Source organism: Thermochaetoides thermophila, assembly GCF_000221225.1.
Source record: "Thermochaetoides thermophila DSM 1495 unplaced genomic scaffold scf7180000011818, whole genome shotgun sequence".
In the NCBI taxonomy this organism is placed as follows: domain Eukaryota; kingdom Fungi; phylum Ascomycota; class Sordariomycetes; order Sordariales; family Chaetomiaceae; genus Thermochaetoides; species Thermochaetoides thermophila.
Genome location: NW_006383034.1, coordinates 2,793,596 through 2,811,818, shown reverse-complemented (window position 1 = coordinate 2,811,818; position 18,223 = coordinate 2,793,596). Strand labels below are relative to the sequence as shown.

Below are 18,223 nucleotides of genomic sequence, written 5' to 3'. Positions count from 1 at the left end.
CACTACCATTGTTCCCACTGGCATTGACACCACACAGGCAACATTAACAAGTGCTGTGTAAAATCAGAAAAGGTATGTCAGTTTTGGCTGTTGAAGCTTTTCGCCTACTCACATCAAATGACAGTTACAGAGGCAATCAACGAACGAGGGAAAAGCCGAAGCATGTAATCCGAAGAAAGCAAACCAACAAGAGCTCTTTGACCAAGCTCTCCTCTACATCCACGGACCATGGCCTACCCCTTACCAGACTGTAATCGATGCCGACCCTGAACTCTGGTATCCCTCCGTCGCGACAATCTGGTAGTCATGGTTTCCCAGATTGAGCCCACGCTGCGCCCAAGCCTGGAAGTGCGCGCCAACGTTAACGCTGCCGCTGCTTCGCTTGTTTTGGCGTACCGACCAGTACTGGTCGAACGTGGCCGTGCCAACGATGGACGGCTGGTTATACCGCGTCGACTTGGCAATCTTGTAGTTGCTGCCGTCAACATAGAAGGTGCCCAGGTTTTGCGCCTGAGATGAAGGATCGTACGTGCCGAAGTTCTCAACAATGTAGTACTCCACTAGCGGGTTAGTTGTCCAACCGTAAATGGCGAGGTACCCGTTGCCCGAGGGATTGAAGGTGCCACTGTAGTTGATGATGCGCGCGGCTCCCGGTTTCCTGCTCGCGTATTTCTGTGAGCGATCATTCTTCCAGCTTTGGGCATATCAGTAGGATGGATAGGTTGCTTACCAGCCCTTGCCGCCAACAAAGTTGCCACAGTTGTACCAATTGACGCCGTAGTTACCGTTGTCGCCATTCCAGTAGTATACCTCGCCACCGCCGTCTGTCCAGAACGAGTAGAAGTATCCGCCGTGCCAGCCAGTCGAGCTCGGTGTGCCGCCACGAGCAAGCAGGAACTCTGTGACATTCTCTCCGCGTGCATGGCGAGCTGTCACCTCGGCTGGGTCAAATGGCAACGCGATGGGGCTGGCCGTGGCCGCTCCAACCACTGCCAAGAGGAGAGTCTCGAAGGAGACCATGGCTGTATTGAGCTCGAATCAGGGCCTTAGAACTAAACTGGAGGACTAGTCGATGGCTTTGGCGATGAAAGCTGCTCGCAGACTTAATAGCACGAAGGCACCCCTACTTATACATACACAACCACGAGAAAAAGCTCCAGTTCCGCGGCCTCCACAAACCTCCTTCGTCGATGTATCCTCTTCCTTTCGACCGTATTGATCCGACTTCAACTTAGCCGCCATCTTCTCGCCATGCCGCCCATCGTGGCTGTGGACTGGAGACTCTGAGTCCTCAATGTCTTTCGCAGAATGCACTATCTACAGCAATTTGGAGAGCTCTTTCCGCAGTGGGTAACATGCGATGTCTTGGGTAAATCTTAAACATATCAAGGAGACCGTGTTCTCACATCCACTTCCTCGTGGGCCCTATCTATGCGGCCCAATGGTGTTGAACAACACAAATCAGCAACCGCCCTTTTCCATTGCTTAACTTTCCTTGAAGTTGATGTCGCCCGAGACTAAGCTCGACGCTGGCATCATCGTAACCCCTGGATCCTGTAGCGTTGCGCGTTGCGCCCAATGAGAGGGTGGCGATCATTTTAGCCTGAATTTCTAACCCCAGTAACGGGATGCTCGGGGTACCGGAAACTCCCCCCTGCTCCGGGGCGAAACCGAGCTACATGCAGTGTTCATTATGCCGGATGCTTGACTAAAACTTCGGTCGGGTTATGTTCCCAGAAGAGCTTACCGGGGAAATAAGAGTGCTCGTTCTTCATCTCGGCCTTCTCACTGCACTTTCTTCACTTCGACTTGGGCTATGCCAAACTCTTGCAGGCAGTCATACCAGTGAACTTCATTTCTCGGCGTTTCAACTAGACAAGGGCATTGATCACCGCTTTATGGCTATACTCTGCTCCACATTGTTGCCTCCAGTTCCGGTTTGCTTCTGCCAGGCAATGTCTGCGTTTTATGACATCCATGTTGGCTGGAGAGCGAAGTTGGCTGCCCTACTGTGTTGTGTTCATGCCATTACAGGACACTCATCATCTTCATTCTTTGACCACCTTGCCTGCCTTAACATCTTACTTTCCGTTTCTGCCAAGAGAACCAAGATACGGCTCATATTGACTATTATGGTGGCGTCCGGTTCTAATCTCTTCAGCACTTTCTCTTCCCTACCGCATTTCGATGTAATTTTTTTCCAAGTGGGTATTTGGAAGATATTACACTTAGCTCTACCAGTTTGGGCATCTCTCAAGTACCAACTTTGGGTTGTTATGGCTTACTCTTCTCACTGGTGGTGTTCGGACTAAATCACCTAGTTTTGTAAGAGATCGTTGCTCTCTTCCCGGGAGCTTGATTGTCAAGCAGCTCTGTGAACTCAAGGCTCAAACAGAGACGTAACTTAAAATGACTTAGTTGAGTTTATTTATTTATTTATTCTACGTTTTTTTCGACTGGGTTCACTCTCGAGGGTGTTTGGTCGTGCCCACGACGCCGGCAGGCAAAGGTTACCTAAGTTGGACTAAATACAGGTAACGCAGGGAAAAAGACGCATCGGGTAAAACCGGCGTGGGTTAGAGGGAGTGTCGTGTACTATGAACAGTGGAAGATTCTTGAAACCGGCCAGCCCCAGGTATGTACCTCGTTGGGACCTACGCCGGGTCCTTAGGCTCGGGGTCTAGATGATCAGCACGCTGGGCTTGGGGCGGGCTTGCGAGGGGGGAGCGAGGGAGGCGTGGTAATGGGATAGGGTGCCCTGTGGCAGCGTCCCAGGCTTGCCCCCAGAGCTTGACCTTGGAGGTCCTGGAAACTTAGTTATCTCGGCGAAATCATGATACTCTTAGAGAGGGTATGGGACGCAATCTTTACCTTTTGCTTCCCACCACAGGCAAACTTTTTGATGGACTACCTCGAGCAAAACGCTACAAAGTCGGAACATCCTTGTTGATCCGATCCATTGTTGAGGTCTGGTATCATGTCACAGGAAAGTCATTCGAGCTGCCAATGAAGTTCAGCTCAAGCATCTCTCAACTCTACCCAAGCAATCAACTGACCAGATATCTTGTCAGTATTTGGTATGGAGCCCTTTCAATCTTCTGAGTCAACATAAATCTTCATTGAGCTTTTGACTCAGTTATGTTACATCAAGCTTAAGTCAGCTGATCGTACAGGCAAGTTGTTTAATTAACTCCTTGGTTGTCCATATTCAGATTACACATATATGTTCTCTTGATTTTGCCATTCTACCTAAGCAACCAATGCGCTGAGCTTCCTCCAGAATCGAGGCGCAGGGACCTGAGCAAGCCACATTCTTCACGGGTATGCACTTTTCCCATTATCCCTATCAAGCAGATCCCAATTTTCTTCGGAAGCCCTGTAGGGCGGTACAAGGTCACAAGCTCCCCTGGGTGTGATTGGTACGACAACATTGGCCTAGCCTTTCAATCCATATGAATTCCACACTAAGTTGGGAGTGAGGCAGTGCTTGGCCGTTTTAGAAGACAGTTTATCTAGCAGACGGCAGCTGCTGCACAATTCGGCGCTTTTATCCGCTGCTGCACATCGTCTTAGACATCAAGAGCCCTATCCCAACAGCAACTTCATATCAATAGCGCCACAAATTGTCATCAACACTCTGGCAGTTGACAATTTGCAAATCCTGACTCTAGCTTGTATTGAACTGCGAAGATTCCATCTCTGTCTCTCAGTGTCAAGGCTAATGTCAATTTGACTTTTGACGTACAATGAACAAGTGCAGGCTCAACTTTCAAGAATCGTCTAGTGGCTACAAAAGTGCAAGCAATTTGTCCTAAGTACAGCAGAGTGAAGATGATTCTCCAAACGCAGACCACCACGGTACTGTCCAGTACATTAAGCTTTCTGCGTTTTTACTCCAGGACCTGATTGTTTGGCGGGAATTTGGGACATGGGCTTGTGGCATTACAATTTTGGAAAACCTTGTAAATCTGATACATCCTGCTATCCGCAAGACAACTTTAGTTTTAATCTAAATCGCTACAAGGGGGAGAACCAACAAAAAGCAGCTAAATACCCTCTTTATTACACCGTCGCCCGTGCCAAAGATTGGACATCCCGTGACAATGGAGCCATTACTACCAGGACCTTAATTTGCTGTCCCGAGTAAGAACACTCTCAAAGCCTGTGCCCTTGGCATCCACAAAGCTCATTCTTTAAATTATCAGGGCTCATGGCTTTGCTTACTACGAGCATGTCTCGGACAATGGAGTCTTAATGTGGCTAATGGTATGCGTAGCAACACGCTTTTCCTTCAAGGGCAAATCAAAAAGGCCTTACCTATCACCGTGGCTGAGACTTCCCCTACGGCAAATCCAACAAATGAAGTCACATTTCACCCCCTCCATGACCACCTCATTGCCAGGACCGTATCCATCACGCACACCACTATCAGCAAGTCTACTTGTATCAGGAAGTGTCATCCTAATTCGACAACGAGCGAGTCCCCCTCGAGAGTATCAGCCTGGACGTACAATCTCCCACCATCTAACAGCGAAGACCCAGCCAAGCCCATTGCAACGATCTTGGGGCCAATTTTGGCAGCGGTAGTCCTGATAATACTGGCGACGACATGTTACATCAGGCAGAACCGGCGTAGCACTCAACAGGAGCCATTACAGACACAGACGGCTGTTGTTCAGGAGGCTGCCCAGGTTGTCCGAGTAGAGGCTCAGGTTCGGAGGGAAGAGGATCTTCCCCTTCCATATGAGGTTGGTGTCGGAGGGAGGACGGCGTAAACTAAGGCATAGGGTAGGAAGAATTGAGGAGATGAACGTACGTGGTATATACATGTATTCAGATAGAAGTCATGTTTATGTTTTTCCGTTCTGTAATGTCAAGTCTAATCCTGAGTAATCGAGGCAAAGCGATATTTACGCACATTACAATATCCCACTATTTACCCTTCAAGCAATTCAGAACACTTTTTCTTGGAAACTTCCTCTCTGTTGTCTGCTCATTATGAAGCTGCCAGTGGCTAACAATTGTCGTTAAGGACTTCGTTATTGCTCCCCAAAATAGGAACTTGAAGCATTCCAGTTTGTCTCTTGTCACCACCGAAAGTTGCAAATTGACGTCCATAAATGATAACATGAAGCCATTGTCTCTTGGTAAAGGGCCACCAGCTATAATATAATTTTCATCTGCATACCAAGGGCAAGTACATGATGAGAACAATAACAGTAAGGAGCAGCGGATTCAGTGCTATCACCGAGAACATAAACAAAATAATAAGCACCTGCCTATGATGTCCCGAACACTGAAATTATGAGCAAGAGCATGACAAGCATATGTCTCTGGCAACCAATGCATAGCAATCCAAGGAACTTGCCGACTGAGATCTTTCATTCTCATTCTCCCCAGATTTGCTACTTTGTCAATTAAAATGACTGATCTTGTGGGAAAAGTGCCGCATTTCTAAAGCCCTGGAGTCTTTGCAGCTCTAAACGCTACATGCCCACTTACCACCCCTAGATACAACCAGAGTTCTACTGCCCTCTGGTTGGATGTCTCCACTGCTTTCAACCAAGCGCTTTCGCCGTCCCCACTAACCCGGCCCCTCAGGCCCGCCCCGCCGCCCAGGTGGAGTCTGAGCAGGAGGAGCATACCGAGGACTGCACCGTCGTCAGAACTAGTCTAGACTCTGCCGATGACTCGGACCTGTAAGGTCATCTCAGCCAATGTACAAAGGTCCCTGGCCAACGTCGACGGTGTCCTCCAAAGGGCGGTGAGACACCGGTATCAGGTGGTGTGTATCCAGGAGCCTCCGGTCATCTTCGGCAGGGTTCGACGTCACCCAGGCTTCACCTTTACGCCATCGACGATTCAGCTACTAGAGCTGCGATTTACGTTGACCGCCGGCCCTCGGCCTCGGCCCCGACCGCCCCAGAGCACGGGGTAGCCACTATCTCCCTTCAAGCGGTCACTATAGTCAACGTTTATCTACATCCCAACTTTGACATCGCTATCAACTCTTAGTGCACTCTCTGCTCCCTCCAGGTTGATTCCAACTCCTTCATTATAGTGGGGAACTTCAATGCTCATCACCCGGACTGGGACCCCCGCGCACGCCCCAACCTCAAGGGAGATATGGTCAGGGAGTGGATCACCGCGAGGGAGCTACATATCTTCAAACCTGAGGGCCTAACACACCGTGATGGGGGGGTCATTGACCTCGCCCTCGGCCCGGCCCGAGCCTTTGCGGAGTTCGCCACTGGGCCTCCGATCACCGTGCGCTAGTCATCTCGGTGCCTAGCCGCCCCTCTAGCCTCCTGCCCCCACCCAAACGTCTCCCCAAGGCCCATTTCGAGGAGGCGGCCCACTTACTGAGGTCCTTCCTCCCCCCAGCCCGGCTAACTTCGACTCCCGGGAGGAGCTCGAGCAGTTCGCATGGGATGTGTTCGATACCCTCGCCAAAGTGGCAGGCCGTTTTTCGACCCGCCCCAACAGGCACACGAAGAGAACCCCCTGGTGGTCGGAGGTGCTGGCCACAGCTAGGGAGACTGACCCCATACTTTACCGCAAGCTCTGCAAGGAGGCCAGGGTGAACTTTTACAGGGAAAGGGTTACCTCAGCTTCGACCCCGGCGGAGTGGGGCAAGATACTTAGATGGCGCATCGGCCATTCGGACGACCGGCCCACTGTCATGGTCGGGAATGGAGGAGTGATCTCGGACACGGAGTAGGTGGCGGCTTACCTCGCTACTCAAGCCTTGGCCTGCAGGGGCCAAGAGGGTTCCCGCCCGGCTTGGCCCGGACCCCGTCTTCCCCCTTGAGTGGGCAGCCAGGCTCGCTGACCAACCCAGCGACAACGAACTCAGGGATGCCTTCTTCGGTACTACCTCGAACACACCCAGTCCCGACGGGGTGCCACTGGCATTCCTCAGACACACCTGGGAGCTCGTTCGTCCAGCTACCCGGGCTATCGCCGAAGGCTGCATAAAATGGGGGGCCTTCCCTAAGGCCTTCAAACAAGCGACAGTGGTCACCCTCTCGAAGCCCGGAGGGATCCACGACCTTACAAGGGCTGGCGGCCGATCACTCTGCTGTCGACTTTCGGCAAAGGTGTGGAGATGACGGCGGCAGCGCTAAACTCGGGGCTGCTCCCCCCAGACGTTGCAGGAGCCGTTCCATCTAGATCCGCGCTGGACCTCGTCCAGGCGCTCGTGCATAATGCGGAGACCATGTCGAGACAAGACTACCATGGGCTCCTGGTACCCTGGATGTGGACTCGGCCTATCCCTCGGTTCAGCCGCCGATGCTCCGCGAGGTTCTCGCGGACCAAGGCTGTCCACGCTGGCTCTGCAGGGCAACGGCCGACTTCTGTCAAAACCGCCGCTTCTCGTTCCGGTGGGCACAGTCAACTTTCCGCTCAGACACTGGTCTCCCACAAGGCTCTTCATGGTCCCCAATCCTCTTCGTTTTTTACTCCCTACCAATTGTCGCCCCCTCGCAACAGGGATCTTCGTTTATGTACATGGACGACCACGCACAACTCTCATGGAGCAAACACCCAGTGCAACTAGCCCACCACGCATCCCTCAGGGGCGGACAACTATGCACCAAGGCCCGGGAGCTCGGCCTTAGGATCGATCCTAACAAGACAGAGGCCCTGTATATTCCTCCCGGGGGGGCTGGGGCAAAGCGAGGCAGGTTTGATCCCGCAAACATTTCGACACAGGTGGAAGGGGCGTTCTTTTCCCCTGGCAAATCCATCAAGTGGCTGGGCGTCTTGCCGGACCCCAAGCTCAGCCCTGCGACGCAGGTGGCCGCGGGGGCGTCAGCGACGACTGCGGTGGTAGGGTTGATCAAGCGCCTATCTAACACGAGGGTCTTGGGGTTTCACCCCGCGGCTGGCCCCAACATCTTCAATGCAGTCGTCACCCCCTCTCTTATGTACGGCATGGTCCAACTTGATACTGGCCCGCACAGGGCGGGGGTCAACGGCCACTTGGTCCCATCCAGGCTCGCGTCGGTGTGGTCATCTCTCACCAAGGTTGCAAATACAGCATTGAGGGTGATATTTCCGGTGTGGAGGACAATACCGACCCCATGGCTCTGGTGGCTTGCTGGCCTCTATCCTGAGTACTTGCTAGACAGAGAACAGGTACGGTGGAGGAACCGAATTGTGATGTTACCGGCCAGCCACCCTCTGTGGATTAGGCTCTCCCGGACCCCCTACCGCGGGTGGTCCCGCTTGCACCAAGCAGCCTCTGGTCTAAGGGCTAGGCCCCAGTGAGAGCCCAAACGTGCGAGCATCAGGGCATGGCTTGGTCTCCCCTCCTCTCCTCCCAGGAAACGTCGCGTCCCTCCCCCGGACATACACAGATGAAGGCAGGCCAACAGACCCCCCTCGGCTCGATGAAGCGGGCATTCGGCCAAACCCTTCCTCGAGAAGTTTTCCCGGTAGTGCCTCTCCCGGTGGCTGGCAGAGGCCTCGGGCCACGGCGACTTCCTGGAGTACCACACTCGATTCAACCACCCCCGGAGGCTATTAAAGAGTGCCCCTGCGGCGGTGTGGTGTCCAGAGGCCACTTCTTTTCCTGCCCTCTCACCTCTTTCAACAACCCACTTGCTCGCAGGCTAGACCCAAGGGCTTTTTGGTCTTCCTTCCAGCTGTTCAAGTCCAGGGCCTCCCAGGTCAAATTCTGGGGGCAAGCCTGGGACGCTGCCACAGGGCACCCTATCCCCTTACCACGCCTCCCTCGCTCCCCCCTCGCAATCCCGACCCAAGCTCCGCGTGCTGATCATCTAGATTCCGAGCCTAACAACCCGGAGTAGGTCCCAACGAGGTACATACCTGGGGCTGGCCGGTTTCAAGAATCTTCCCCTGTACATAGTACACGACACTCCCTCTAACCCACGCCTGTTTTACCCGATGCGTCTTTTTCCCGGCGTTACCTGTATTTAGTTCAACTCAGGTAGCTTTTGCCCGCCGGCGTCGTAAGCACGACCCAGCACCCTCGGCGGTGAACCCGGTCAAAAAATAGAATAAATAGATAAATAAATAAATTAATTGATAAATAGATAGATAGATAGATAGATAGATAGATAGATAGATAGATAGATAGATAGATAGATAGATAGATAGATAAATAAATAAATAAATAAATAAATAAATAAATAAATAAATAAATAAATAAATAAATAAATAAATAAATAAATAAATAAATAAATAAATAAATAAATAAATAAATTAAATAAATAAATAAATAAAAGCAAGCGCTTTTTGCCATCAATCCCTAGCTGCACAAACAGCCGCAATAGTACCTCGTGCATAAGCTCATTCAAGCAACAGGATAACCCAGTATGGGTCTGAAACCATACAGAGTGCTCATTGTAACGTCTTCCGATCTACACCCTCAAAGCTCCTAGAGCCACTCATGCTCTCATTCTCCTCCACCTTAGCCAGAGCTCTTTCATTGTCAAACCCCACCTGGAGCAATAAGTTCAGCATATGCACGTCCTTCTTTGTGAAGATCCGTTGTAGAATCTTATTCTCATCTTGCAAAGTTACTACCCCTTATTAAATGTCGCCAGAGAGAAGCTCCCGTGCGAGCATGAAGTTTTGCTCCATGATGTCGGAGAATCTGCATTCACGACTGCCCAACACTATAAAGATCGCTTCCAAATAACGATTGATTAGCAGACGGTTGGTGGAAGAGGCTAAGTCATCTTCATCAGGAAAACATACCACCTCTTTGTCACACGGACATAGCAGTCCAAGGAAAGGATATCCCGACTGTCAAGGAGAGAGAATGATTGTGAATGAGCCAAATGGCCGAGGCAGAAGGGCGAGATCCCTGAAAAGCCTAGAAGGCTGAGGGATTCGCAAAGGGCAAGAGGAATCCATGAAGCTGCCCAGACACAATGAAGGACTTCTCGTGGTTCTTCCTCTCCTTAACACAAGGGCTCTTACGACCAAAAAAGATTATTGCATGTATCAATTGACTTCGACGTGCACCCTACATCGTCAGTGGCTCTCATCTAACCCATTTGACCCATTGTCGATTCCTGCCTACACCAGACTAAGTCCTCCGTTACACCTTTTGTCGCTATTCCATTCGACATACTCCCAGCGGATGGAGAACCCGATATCTGCCAACTTGGTGATCATGTTATTTGTGGAAGATATGACCACCAGCCTGAGGGGCTCCACCTAACGAGCGGCTAGATAGGTCCTATATACATGAGGGCCTCCTCCAGTATCACTCCTATCATCACGAGTATTACCACTGATACTGGAGTATCACGCCGCGATAATTTGGTCTCGGCAATGATAGTCTCAACTAGTCTGTCCTTTCGGCACCTCCCGTCCTGTTTCTTGGAAGGCCTACCTCATTCCATTGGCCGTGACACCCCATCCGGTAATGCAAGCAAAAAGCCCGGATTAAAGAGCGCTCTACTATATAACAGCCACGACTTTAGGTCGGAAAGATAGGTAGCTTCGCAGATCCAAGAGACTAGATTTTCAACATACCTTTAATCTTACTGGAAGCGGAAGCCATAGCCCTCCAGGACTTTTGTAACGGGTGACTTGGTCTGGCGCAGGCAGGGATCGAAAATAGGTCAAATGGGTTAGATGATGGCCACTGACGATGTGGGGTGCACAGCGAAGTCAATTACTACGTGTAATAATCTTTCTTGGTCCTCAGTGTCCTTGTGTTAGGGAGAGGAGGAACCAAGGGAAATCTATCATGACCGAGCAGCTTCCTTTATAGAATCCTCATTATGCCTCGGCCATATGGCTCATTCTCTTCGGTCAACCGGCTCTAGACATCTTCCGGGATCAACCACGTATTTGTGCCGCTCACAATCATCCTGCCTCTGGTGTCCCTTGTGATGGCAGTCGGGGACATCCCTTTCCTTGGACTGCCGTGCCCATGTGACAATTTTCGCTTTGCAGGTGTCGAGGTTTCCAATCAGCCACTTCCACCGTAGGTTTATTTGATCCAGAAGACTGAAAACGGGGCTTTAGCGTTATGGGCCAGGTCGCGCTCCGGTCCTCGGCATGCTCATGCCTTCTGCAGCCCGATAAGGGATAACCGATATCAGGCGCTCCAAGTGGACAATCCTCGCGGTCGCACTCTCCTAACAAAACAACTGACCGGTCTACCAGTCATGTTGAATTCCCAGGGAATAAGGCATTCTTGAAATCAATGGTGGAGTATACTTCCAACTGTTTCCTTATACCCAGCGCAGCAGTGCCCGGAAAGAGACATGGAAACGAGGATTTACCTCGTCGAACATCACCATCCTCAAGAGACCGCGATCATCCGACGGTGAAGCATTTACTCTGTTCTCACCACTATCAGAGAGTAAGTATCAACTCGATGGAACAGGGGCTCCAACATGTGCGGTGCTCGATATAGGCTGAGATGCAAGTCTAATGGATGTAGATGAGAGCATCAGTGTTGCTGAATCTAGCAATGAGGCGTACACGTCTTCTTGGATTACCCTAAGTTGTGCGTGCACAGCTAAGACCTCGACGATCTAGTTTGTTTTTGGCGCGGTAAAATATCATAACTTTATGTTCTTTACGTACACTATGATGGCAGGCCACGCTGATCTTGAATATAGATCTGTGAAGTGAAGGCTTAGTTCGAGGATGTACAGCCCATTTCCTCTATTCTTCCGTGTCATCCCTCCTATTTCTTGCTTAATATCGTTCAACATGGCCAACTCTCTGTTCTATCAAGCCCCTACAACACCACAATAATTGGCCACTTGGGCTCAAAGCATGTCTCACTCTCCAGGAATTGGCCAAGTTAACGGCTATAAAAATTGTCGCTGTTGTAGCCACAATAGAAGTTGGACGTTTTAAAAGGGTTCAAAACATGAAAGCAGATCGTGGACTTGTCTGTGAATGTGTATGGACCATTGTCAAGAGCATATGAAGCTGGGGTCATTCTATTGGAACTTGAGCAGCCAGTCTACCTTCAGCATCCATTATTTTTGGAGCCTGCTTGTCAGGGGTTATTCCAATCCAAAACTCTTCCGTGGTGGAAGCGAAATGCAGAACCTAATACACCTTGTGAAATTAACTGAAGAAGAGTTAAGGTCTATGTTCCTCGCTGAAGTAGTTGGTGTGCTTAGTTTGCTGTATGGCAGCCATCTTGAAGCTAACAATGAAGTCTGGCAACGATATGACGGAGATTCAGCCAGTGCTATCATTACTCCGCTTCAACGGTAGGCAGGCATTAACTCCATTCAGTGCCACTTTTCTGACAAGAGTAACACATCTTACATGTAAGCACCAACTTACAGGTCTGAAATGCCTATTGCAACGAGAAGATCGCCAGATATGTCGAACTACACATGCACGACTGAGAGAATTGGCTGTAATACCGTGAGTCGGTTACCAACCTCCTGGGTTGTTACTATTCAAGACACTTACACAAACCTCGTAGAGCGGAGTACAACAGTCCCATCGATACAAATAGTGGCATACTTGCTGCAGTAATGAAATTAGGGGAAAAGCTGACAGTGATTACTTCCATCGTGGCTACACTAGATGACTCCGGACACCATATATCTAAACTGAAACTATACCAGACCTGTATCCATGAGTGCCACGCTTTTTGTGGTCAGTTCAGTGCGTAAGTGTATCAGGGCTCTCGTTGCTTAGACCTCGAACGGTGTAACGGGCGACTTAGCCTGGTGCAGGCAGGGATCGACAATGGGTCAAATGGGTTAGATGATGGCCACTGACGATATGGGGTGCGCAACGACGTCAATTGCTACGCGTAATAATCTTTCTTAGTCCTCAGTGTCCTGTGTTGGGGAGAGGAAAACCAAAAGAAATCCTTCATCGTATCTAAGTAGCTCCTTTTATAAAATCCATTTGCCCTTGTGAGTACCTCGCGGTCTCCTGGGATTTTCAGGGGTTTTCTCATCGTGGTAGAGTTATCTAGCTCATTCTTAGCACCCCCTTATATTTCCCGGGCTCTACCAATAAATTATGCCCTTCTCAGCTCTTGTATCACCGGTGTTCTATATGTTGGTTGTCAGGGATATTTCTTCTCTTTGGACTGCCCCGTCCATGTGACAGACGGGTTGAACCAACATCGTCGTTACCTTGGAATGCCGACAGGGGTTTTGGAGGTGTGGAAGCGGATATTAAAAAGCACGTAACTTTAAGCCATGAGAAACTAAGCCCGGAACGAGCAATCTCATTGTTGTATTTGTTCTTGGCTAACCTGTCCCCAGGCATGTCAGACCAGAAACACTTAAGGTTTGTTGGTCTCATGGGCCTGGACGCCCTACGCGCCTCTTCGACTTAGCTCAATTTGATGTTGTGTTAACTACATACGTAGTAATGGTGTCAGAGTATAAAGTAAATGGACTACTCTTCCATGTAGACTGGTACGGAGTTGCTCTTGATGAGGGTGAGTTTACAGTTAATTTGAAAAAAAACCATTATAGCTAACTGGAGTGGGGACCTCCGATAACTGACCACCATTCTGCAGCTCCATTGGATTCAAAATGAGAGCTCTCTTCAGTTCAAAGCGGCAGTTGGTTAATGTCAATATGGCGATGGCATCTGAGTGGAACATCTATTCAAAATGGCTTAGACGACCTTCTCTCTCTATTGCGGATTTTACAGTCCGAACCGTTCAGCATATCTCATGTCTTCCGATAGAATGATGTGGAACCTTTATTAAGGAACGGTGGAAGAAACACTATGACGTTGCAAACACTTCTGATGTCACTGTGTCTTCATCGTGGGAAAGATTTCTGAACGTTCCCTTAACTGAAAGTCGAATAATGCGTGGTGGTTTTTTCTCAATGCTAGCCTAAGTTTAATGAAGCTGTAAGCTCTCGGAATTCGATAGCTCTAAGAGCTATGCGGCATTACTTGAAGCGATCTCAAAGATTTGGAGAATATGCAACCATGGAAAGCGTGGAGGTGACTTAAGGAACCTGGGAGTTCAGCCAAATTACCACACTCCCTTGGGGATGAGGAACGTGGAGCATGCAATGGTGAGGACAGAGACCTCATTGAGCTTTTGCAAGACCGTGACCTCTACCCAGAGCGCGGTAGGTTTTTGCCTTCGACTCAACACTCCCGAAAAACAGCTTTCTCCTTGTCCTCAACTCCCAGAAAGCACCAAGAGAGTATATCTCTACGAGAAGCCAGAAAGTGGTACATCGCATTGAAGAACCGAGCGGGGATTAAAAGGTGTGTTTCATTCTGTTATTCAAACATGACGGCATTTGCAGCTAACTGTTGGTCGATGTTCAGTACAGCCTTGTCTTTTCGTCTTGGACGAAAATCCTGGATCTGATCCAACAGTGTCTCTCAACAAAAGGCATTTCTTGTTTGCGGATCGATGGAAATGTAGCTTTTTCCGACAGCATGAACATTATCAAAACCTTTGGAGCGTCAGATTTTCAAGTCTTGCTGATTGCAGTGCAAACTGGTGTAGTTGGGTAAGATTTGTCCCGGATAATCAAAGATGAAAATACCCCCGCTGACACAAATCTTACTCTCGCCACGGCAAACTACATCTATATCCTTGAACCCCAATGGAATCTTCCTATAGAAGCCAAGCAGTTGCAAAGGCAATATAGATTGGACAAAGTCAAACAGTGACGGTGTTGCGATATGTTGTTAAAATTCTGCTGAAGAGGTTCAAGAATCCTGGTACTGGCCTATGACCATATTCTGTCAAACTGACCCTTCAACAAAACAATGTCAGTCTACATAAGAGAAAGCGTCACCTTGCCAAGTTTGCACTGGATAGTCCTTCCCAGAATCAGGGACGAGCCGGGTTGGATATAAGCTGCGGTTGATTGGTCTTTAATGAAAGTTAACCTTTAACTGAAAAGATAGGATCTCCAATTTGTACTTAACCTGGGCCTTTTCCGATAGAAAACGTGAGGCTCCTTGGCGTGCAGGTGCCAGCTGGAGGATAAGTCTCTCCATCTAGTCTATACATTGATCGTTCAACTGTGGGTTGTGTTGCAGATCATACTCTAGATCTGATGCTTATTATCCAAGATGGGTCAACAGTCCAATCGAATGCAGTTCCATCCAGAAACTGTTCCATACCTAGCTTTGAGCCGCACTCCGCAGCTTCCTCATCACTTCAGTAAGCGCGTGTCACATTGTCACGTCGTTCCTGTGCCCGGCTCCTGAGTGGAAGTCCCAGATCGAGCTCTGAGGCCAGGCCTGGGATGCCGCCACGAGGCGCCTTATCCCAACGGTGAGGCCCCTCCACTTCCCCCTCCGTACGCGACCCCAGTCCCACAGGGGCGTCGACCCAACACCGATTCCTCAGATTCGGAGTCGGAATTGGAAATCCACATCCCCGGGTTCGTACAAGTGTGAACATCCCATTCAACCCAGGACACACAACCCCCCTTGGCTTACACCGGTTTTGCCTCAGTGCAGGCTTTTCCTCAGGCGTTACTTGTATATATGTTAGTTCAGTAGCTATTGCTCGCCGTCGTCGTGGGCACAATCTCGCACCCTCAGGAGTGGACTCGGTCGAAAAAGAGAACAATAATATAAATAAGAATCCTGAGTGGAAGAGCATCGAGCCTTAGGGATCAAGTTGTACGAAGCTCCTCTCTATACCAGATTCCAAAATACTTCAAACTTTATCATGTTCTGTTTGCTACCCCTCGGCAGCTAACGGCTCCTTGACTCATAAGTTGACTCACACACTGTTGCATAGCGAAATAGGACATTAAGCTTGCCTATGATCCCTTATCTAGCTTGAAGGTTGGAACATGTCAAATAAAGTTTTTTCTTACATACTTCACCGTCAGTTATAAAATCGATCATGTTACCAACAGACGGCGTAGGAGACAAATACAAATGCTCCAAATGGGGTCAAAAGGCGGACCAATCAGATGAAGAAGCGCAATTATCGCACTGCGATACACAGCGATAACTGCAAGAAACTCCTCAACAATACCACAGGTAATGGAAGTAGATAGGCAGACTGACAGCTTCGAATATGAATATGTATATACGATCACCCATTCCAGAGCCATGACGAGGACTCTCCAGTCAGTAACAGAAACAGCTGTCAACCAACAACTGGTGACCGCAGTGAATCCCATACTCTACTGTGTGCGGACCCCAGTCACTCAGGTTCTACAACCTGGCCACTACCTTTGAACCCATCTCAGGAGGTTGTGGAATCGTCATAGGTCACAACATACAGCTCCTTGTACTACGACTTCGCCTTATCAGCATAAACGGTGACAAATGGACACTCTTAAGATAGTGATGATAGGACTTGGGCTGATCAACTTCCAATCAATAACATCCCTAGAAACTAATGGAGGGTAAAAGATGAAGTAGTGAGGTAAAGAATGAATAGAGATTAAAATGAAGAGAAATGGAACTAGTAAGGAGAGAAAATCGTGGTATATTGATCACGTCAGGTACCTTAAAATACGCCAAGTAGTATCACGTTTTCACAGCCCAAGGGATCCATCGCAGATCTCAATTAGGCTTAGGGTTTATCCATCAAACTCGGCACAAACCAGCTGCCAAGCCCCCGGATTTGCTACATCCCTAAACACCGGACAAAACATCTTGAGGTGCCTCAGCGGGTAGCAGCTCGATAATCCGCCGAAATTAATTTATGTATATTAGAGGTATGCTAAGCATACCGTGAATGTAGTTTAATCCCATGCTTCCCTAGTGTGCTTGATGCTGAAGCCTTTTATGAATCGCACAGATTCTCGTTTTGTCGCAACACGCATGGGAATCCAAACAATGTTAAAAATGGCCATCTGGAAACCGATCAACCCCACCACCAGCGACGTTGACGAACTTGTTCGCGTTGGCCAAACTGTCCACGATCCCAGCCTAGACGAAGGTGCGGATGTCTTCCTTGAGCGCGTACAGCTGTTTCCGCAAGGATGCATGGTACTCGTTGAAGACGGGCACATCGTCGGTTATGCTATATCCCACCCAATCCTGCGTGACTGCCCGCCTGCCCTGAACACCAAACTTGGAGCGGTTCCGACGAATGCCGATGAGTACTACATCCACGACATCGCTATACTGCCAGAGTTTCGCGGAAAGGGCCATGCAGCGGAGTGCATCGACAAAATCCTCCGAGTCGCCGATCAATATCCTACCACAAGCTTGATTTCTGTATACGGCACGGCGTCTTTCTGGGGTCGTTATGGGTTTGCTCCTGTCCCCCTGTTGGAGGGTCACCTTGCCAAGAAACTTGCGAGTTATGGGGAGGATGCGCAATACCTTCGCCGACAGAACAAAGAGTGTTCTAGATGAGAGATGAGATCCTGTAGTTAGATTCCGACGTGTTAACTAAGCAGTTTCCACATGTTTTCGTGCAGTCAGCTTAAACTAAGGCAGAAGACGAATGTCGATGCTTGGTTGGCTGTGTGTTTGGCTACCCAGGAACCGGTAGGTATGTATGGTTTTCGACCACTATCTAGGTATTCGGGTTATGCCCACGGCGGCGGCAGGCAATAGGTTGCCAAGCACATTGTGCGGGGGAAAACCCCCGCAGAGCTTGTGCCCATTGGTTCCCCAGAGAGGGGTGCCTGAAAAGTGCCGGACATCTCCAGTCCGAGAAACACGTGACTACCAGCTCCCAGACACGCAACATCCAGACCTTCTCCTGAAGGTTGCCAGGAAAATGCCTCCTCGACGTTTCTTGAGCTTTCCCTGTATCTGGACATTGTTGTAGCATCGCTGAGAAGCCCAAACTTCTGGATGAACTGGTGTCTAAAGCACCCACTAATAACAACAGGGGCTGTTGTTGACCCCACAGCACAGCCAAAACAAGTCGGGGAGTGACACAGTCGATTCAATTCGGGCAAAGATTACGCAATTTGATATCGTTGTCAATTAAGCAGCATGAGGTTCGATATTTATATCATTCGGTATTGGGGAACTGTAAAACTTTGAACCAGAATGCTACACAAAATGGTGGAGCGAGCATCTGTTTAACTGTACCTCCAAGTACAGAGAGGACTCGAGAACCCTGACATCAGGTTCATGAGCAACCGTGACATACTGTTGTTTACAGCATAAGCCTCAATGGGTTTCTTGATCATACTCGATACAGCCTTCTCAAGCTGATGTAGCCATTAGTCGGGTCGGCTCTTTCTAACTTCTTCTACTCAATCAATCTCATTTGACTTTATCTGAGCTCATATCTCTGATACCAATTGCTTTTGCTATCCTGGTC

At 49.4% G+C, this 18,223-nt stretch overlaps 3 protein-coding genes across 3 annotated transcripts; 2 read left to right on the top strand and 1 right to left on the bottom strand.

Annotated features, from left to right (window-relative positions):
* Positions 1-240: 240 nt before the first annotated feature.
* Positions 241-1,020, bottom strand: CTHT_0047500 (endo-1,4-beta-xylanase-like protein; the record flags this gene model as incomplete). Its single annotated transcript, XM_006695056.1, has 2 exons — positions 241-658; positions 731-1,020. 2 exons carry the CDS (start codon positions 1,018-1,020, stop codon positions 241-243), a joined length of 708 nt encoding a protein of 235 aa, XP_006695119.1.
* Positions 1,021-5,422: 4,402 nt separating this feature from the next.
* Positions 5,423-8,264, top strand: CTHT_0047490 (uncharacterized protein; the record flags this gene model as incomplete). The annotated part of the gene is made up of 8 exons (XM_006695055.1): positions 5,423-5,434; positions 5,512-5,699; positions 5,838-5,958; positions 6,016-6,267; positions 6,410-6,717; positions 7,018-7,508; positions 7,562-8,142; positions 8,199-8,264. The coding sequence occupies 8 exons, from the start codon at positions 5,423-5,425 to the stop codon at positions 8,262-8,264; spliced, it is 2,019 nt and encodes a 672-aa protein (XP_006695118.1).
* An 8,518-nt stretch (positions 8,265-16,782) lies between these two features.
* CTHT_0047480 (uncharacterized protein) lies at positions 16,783-17,298 on the top strand (the record flags this gene model as incomplete). Its single annotated transcript, XM_006695054.1, has 1 exon — positions 16,783-17,298. The coding sequence occupies one exon, from the start codon at positions 16,783-16,785 to the stop codon at positions 17,296-17,298; it is 516 nt and encodes a 171-aa protein (XP_006695117.1).
* Between the last annotated feature and the right edge of the window lie 925 nt (positions 17,299-18,223).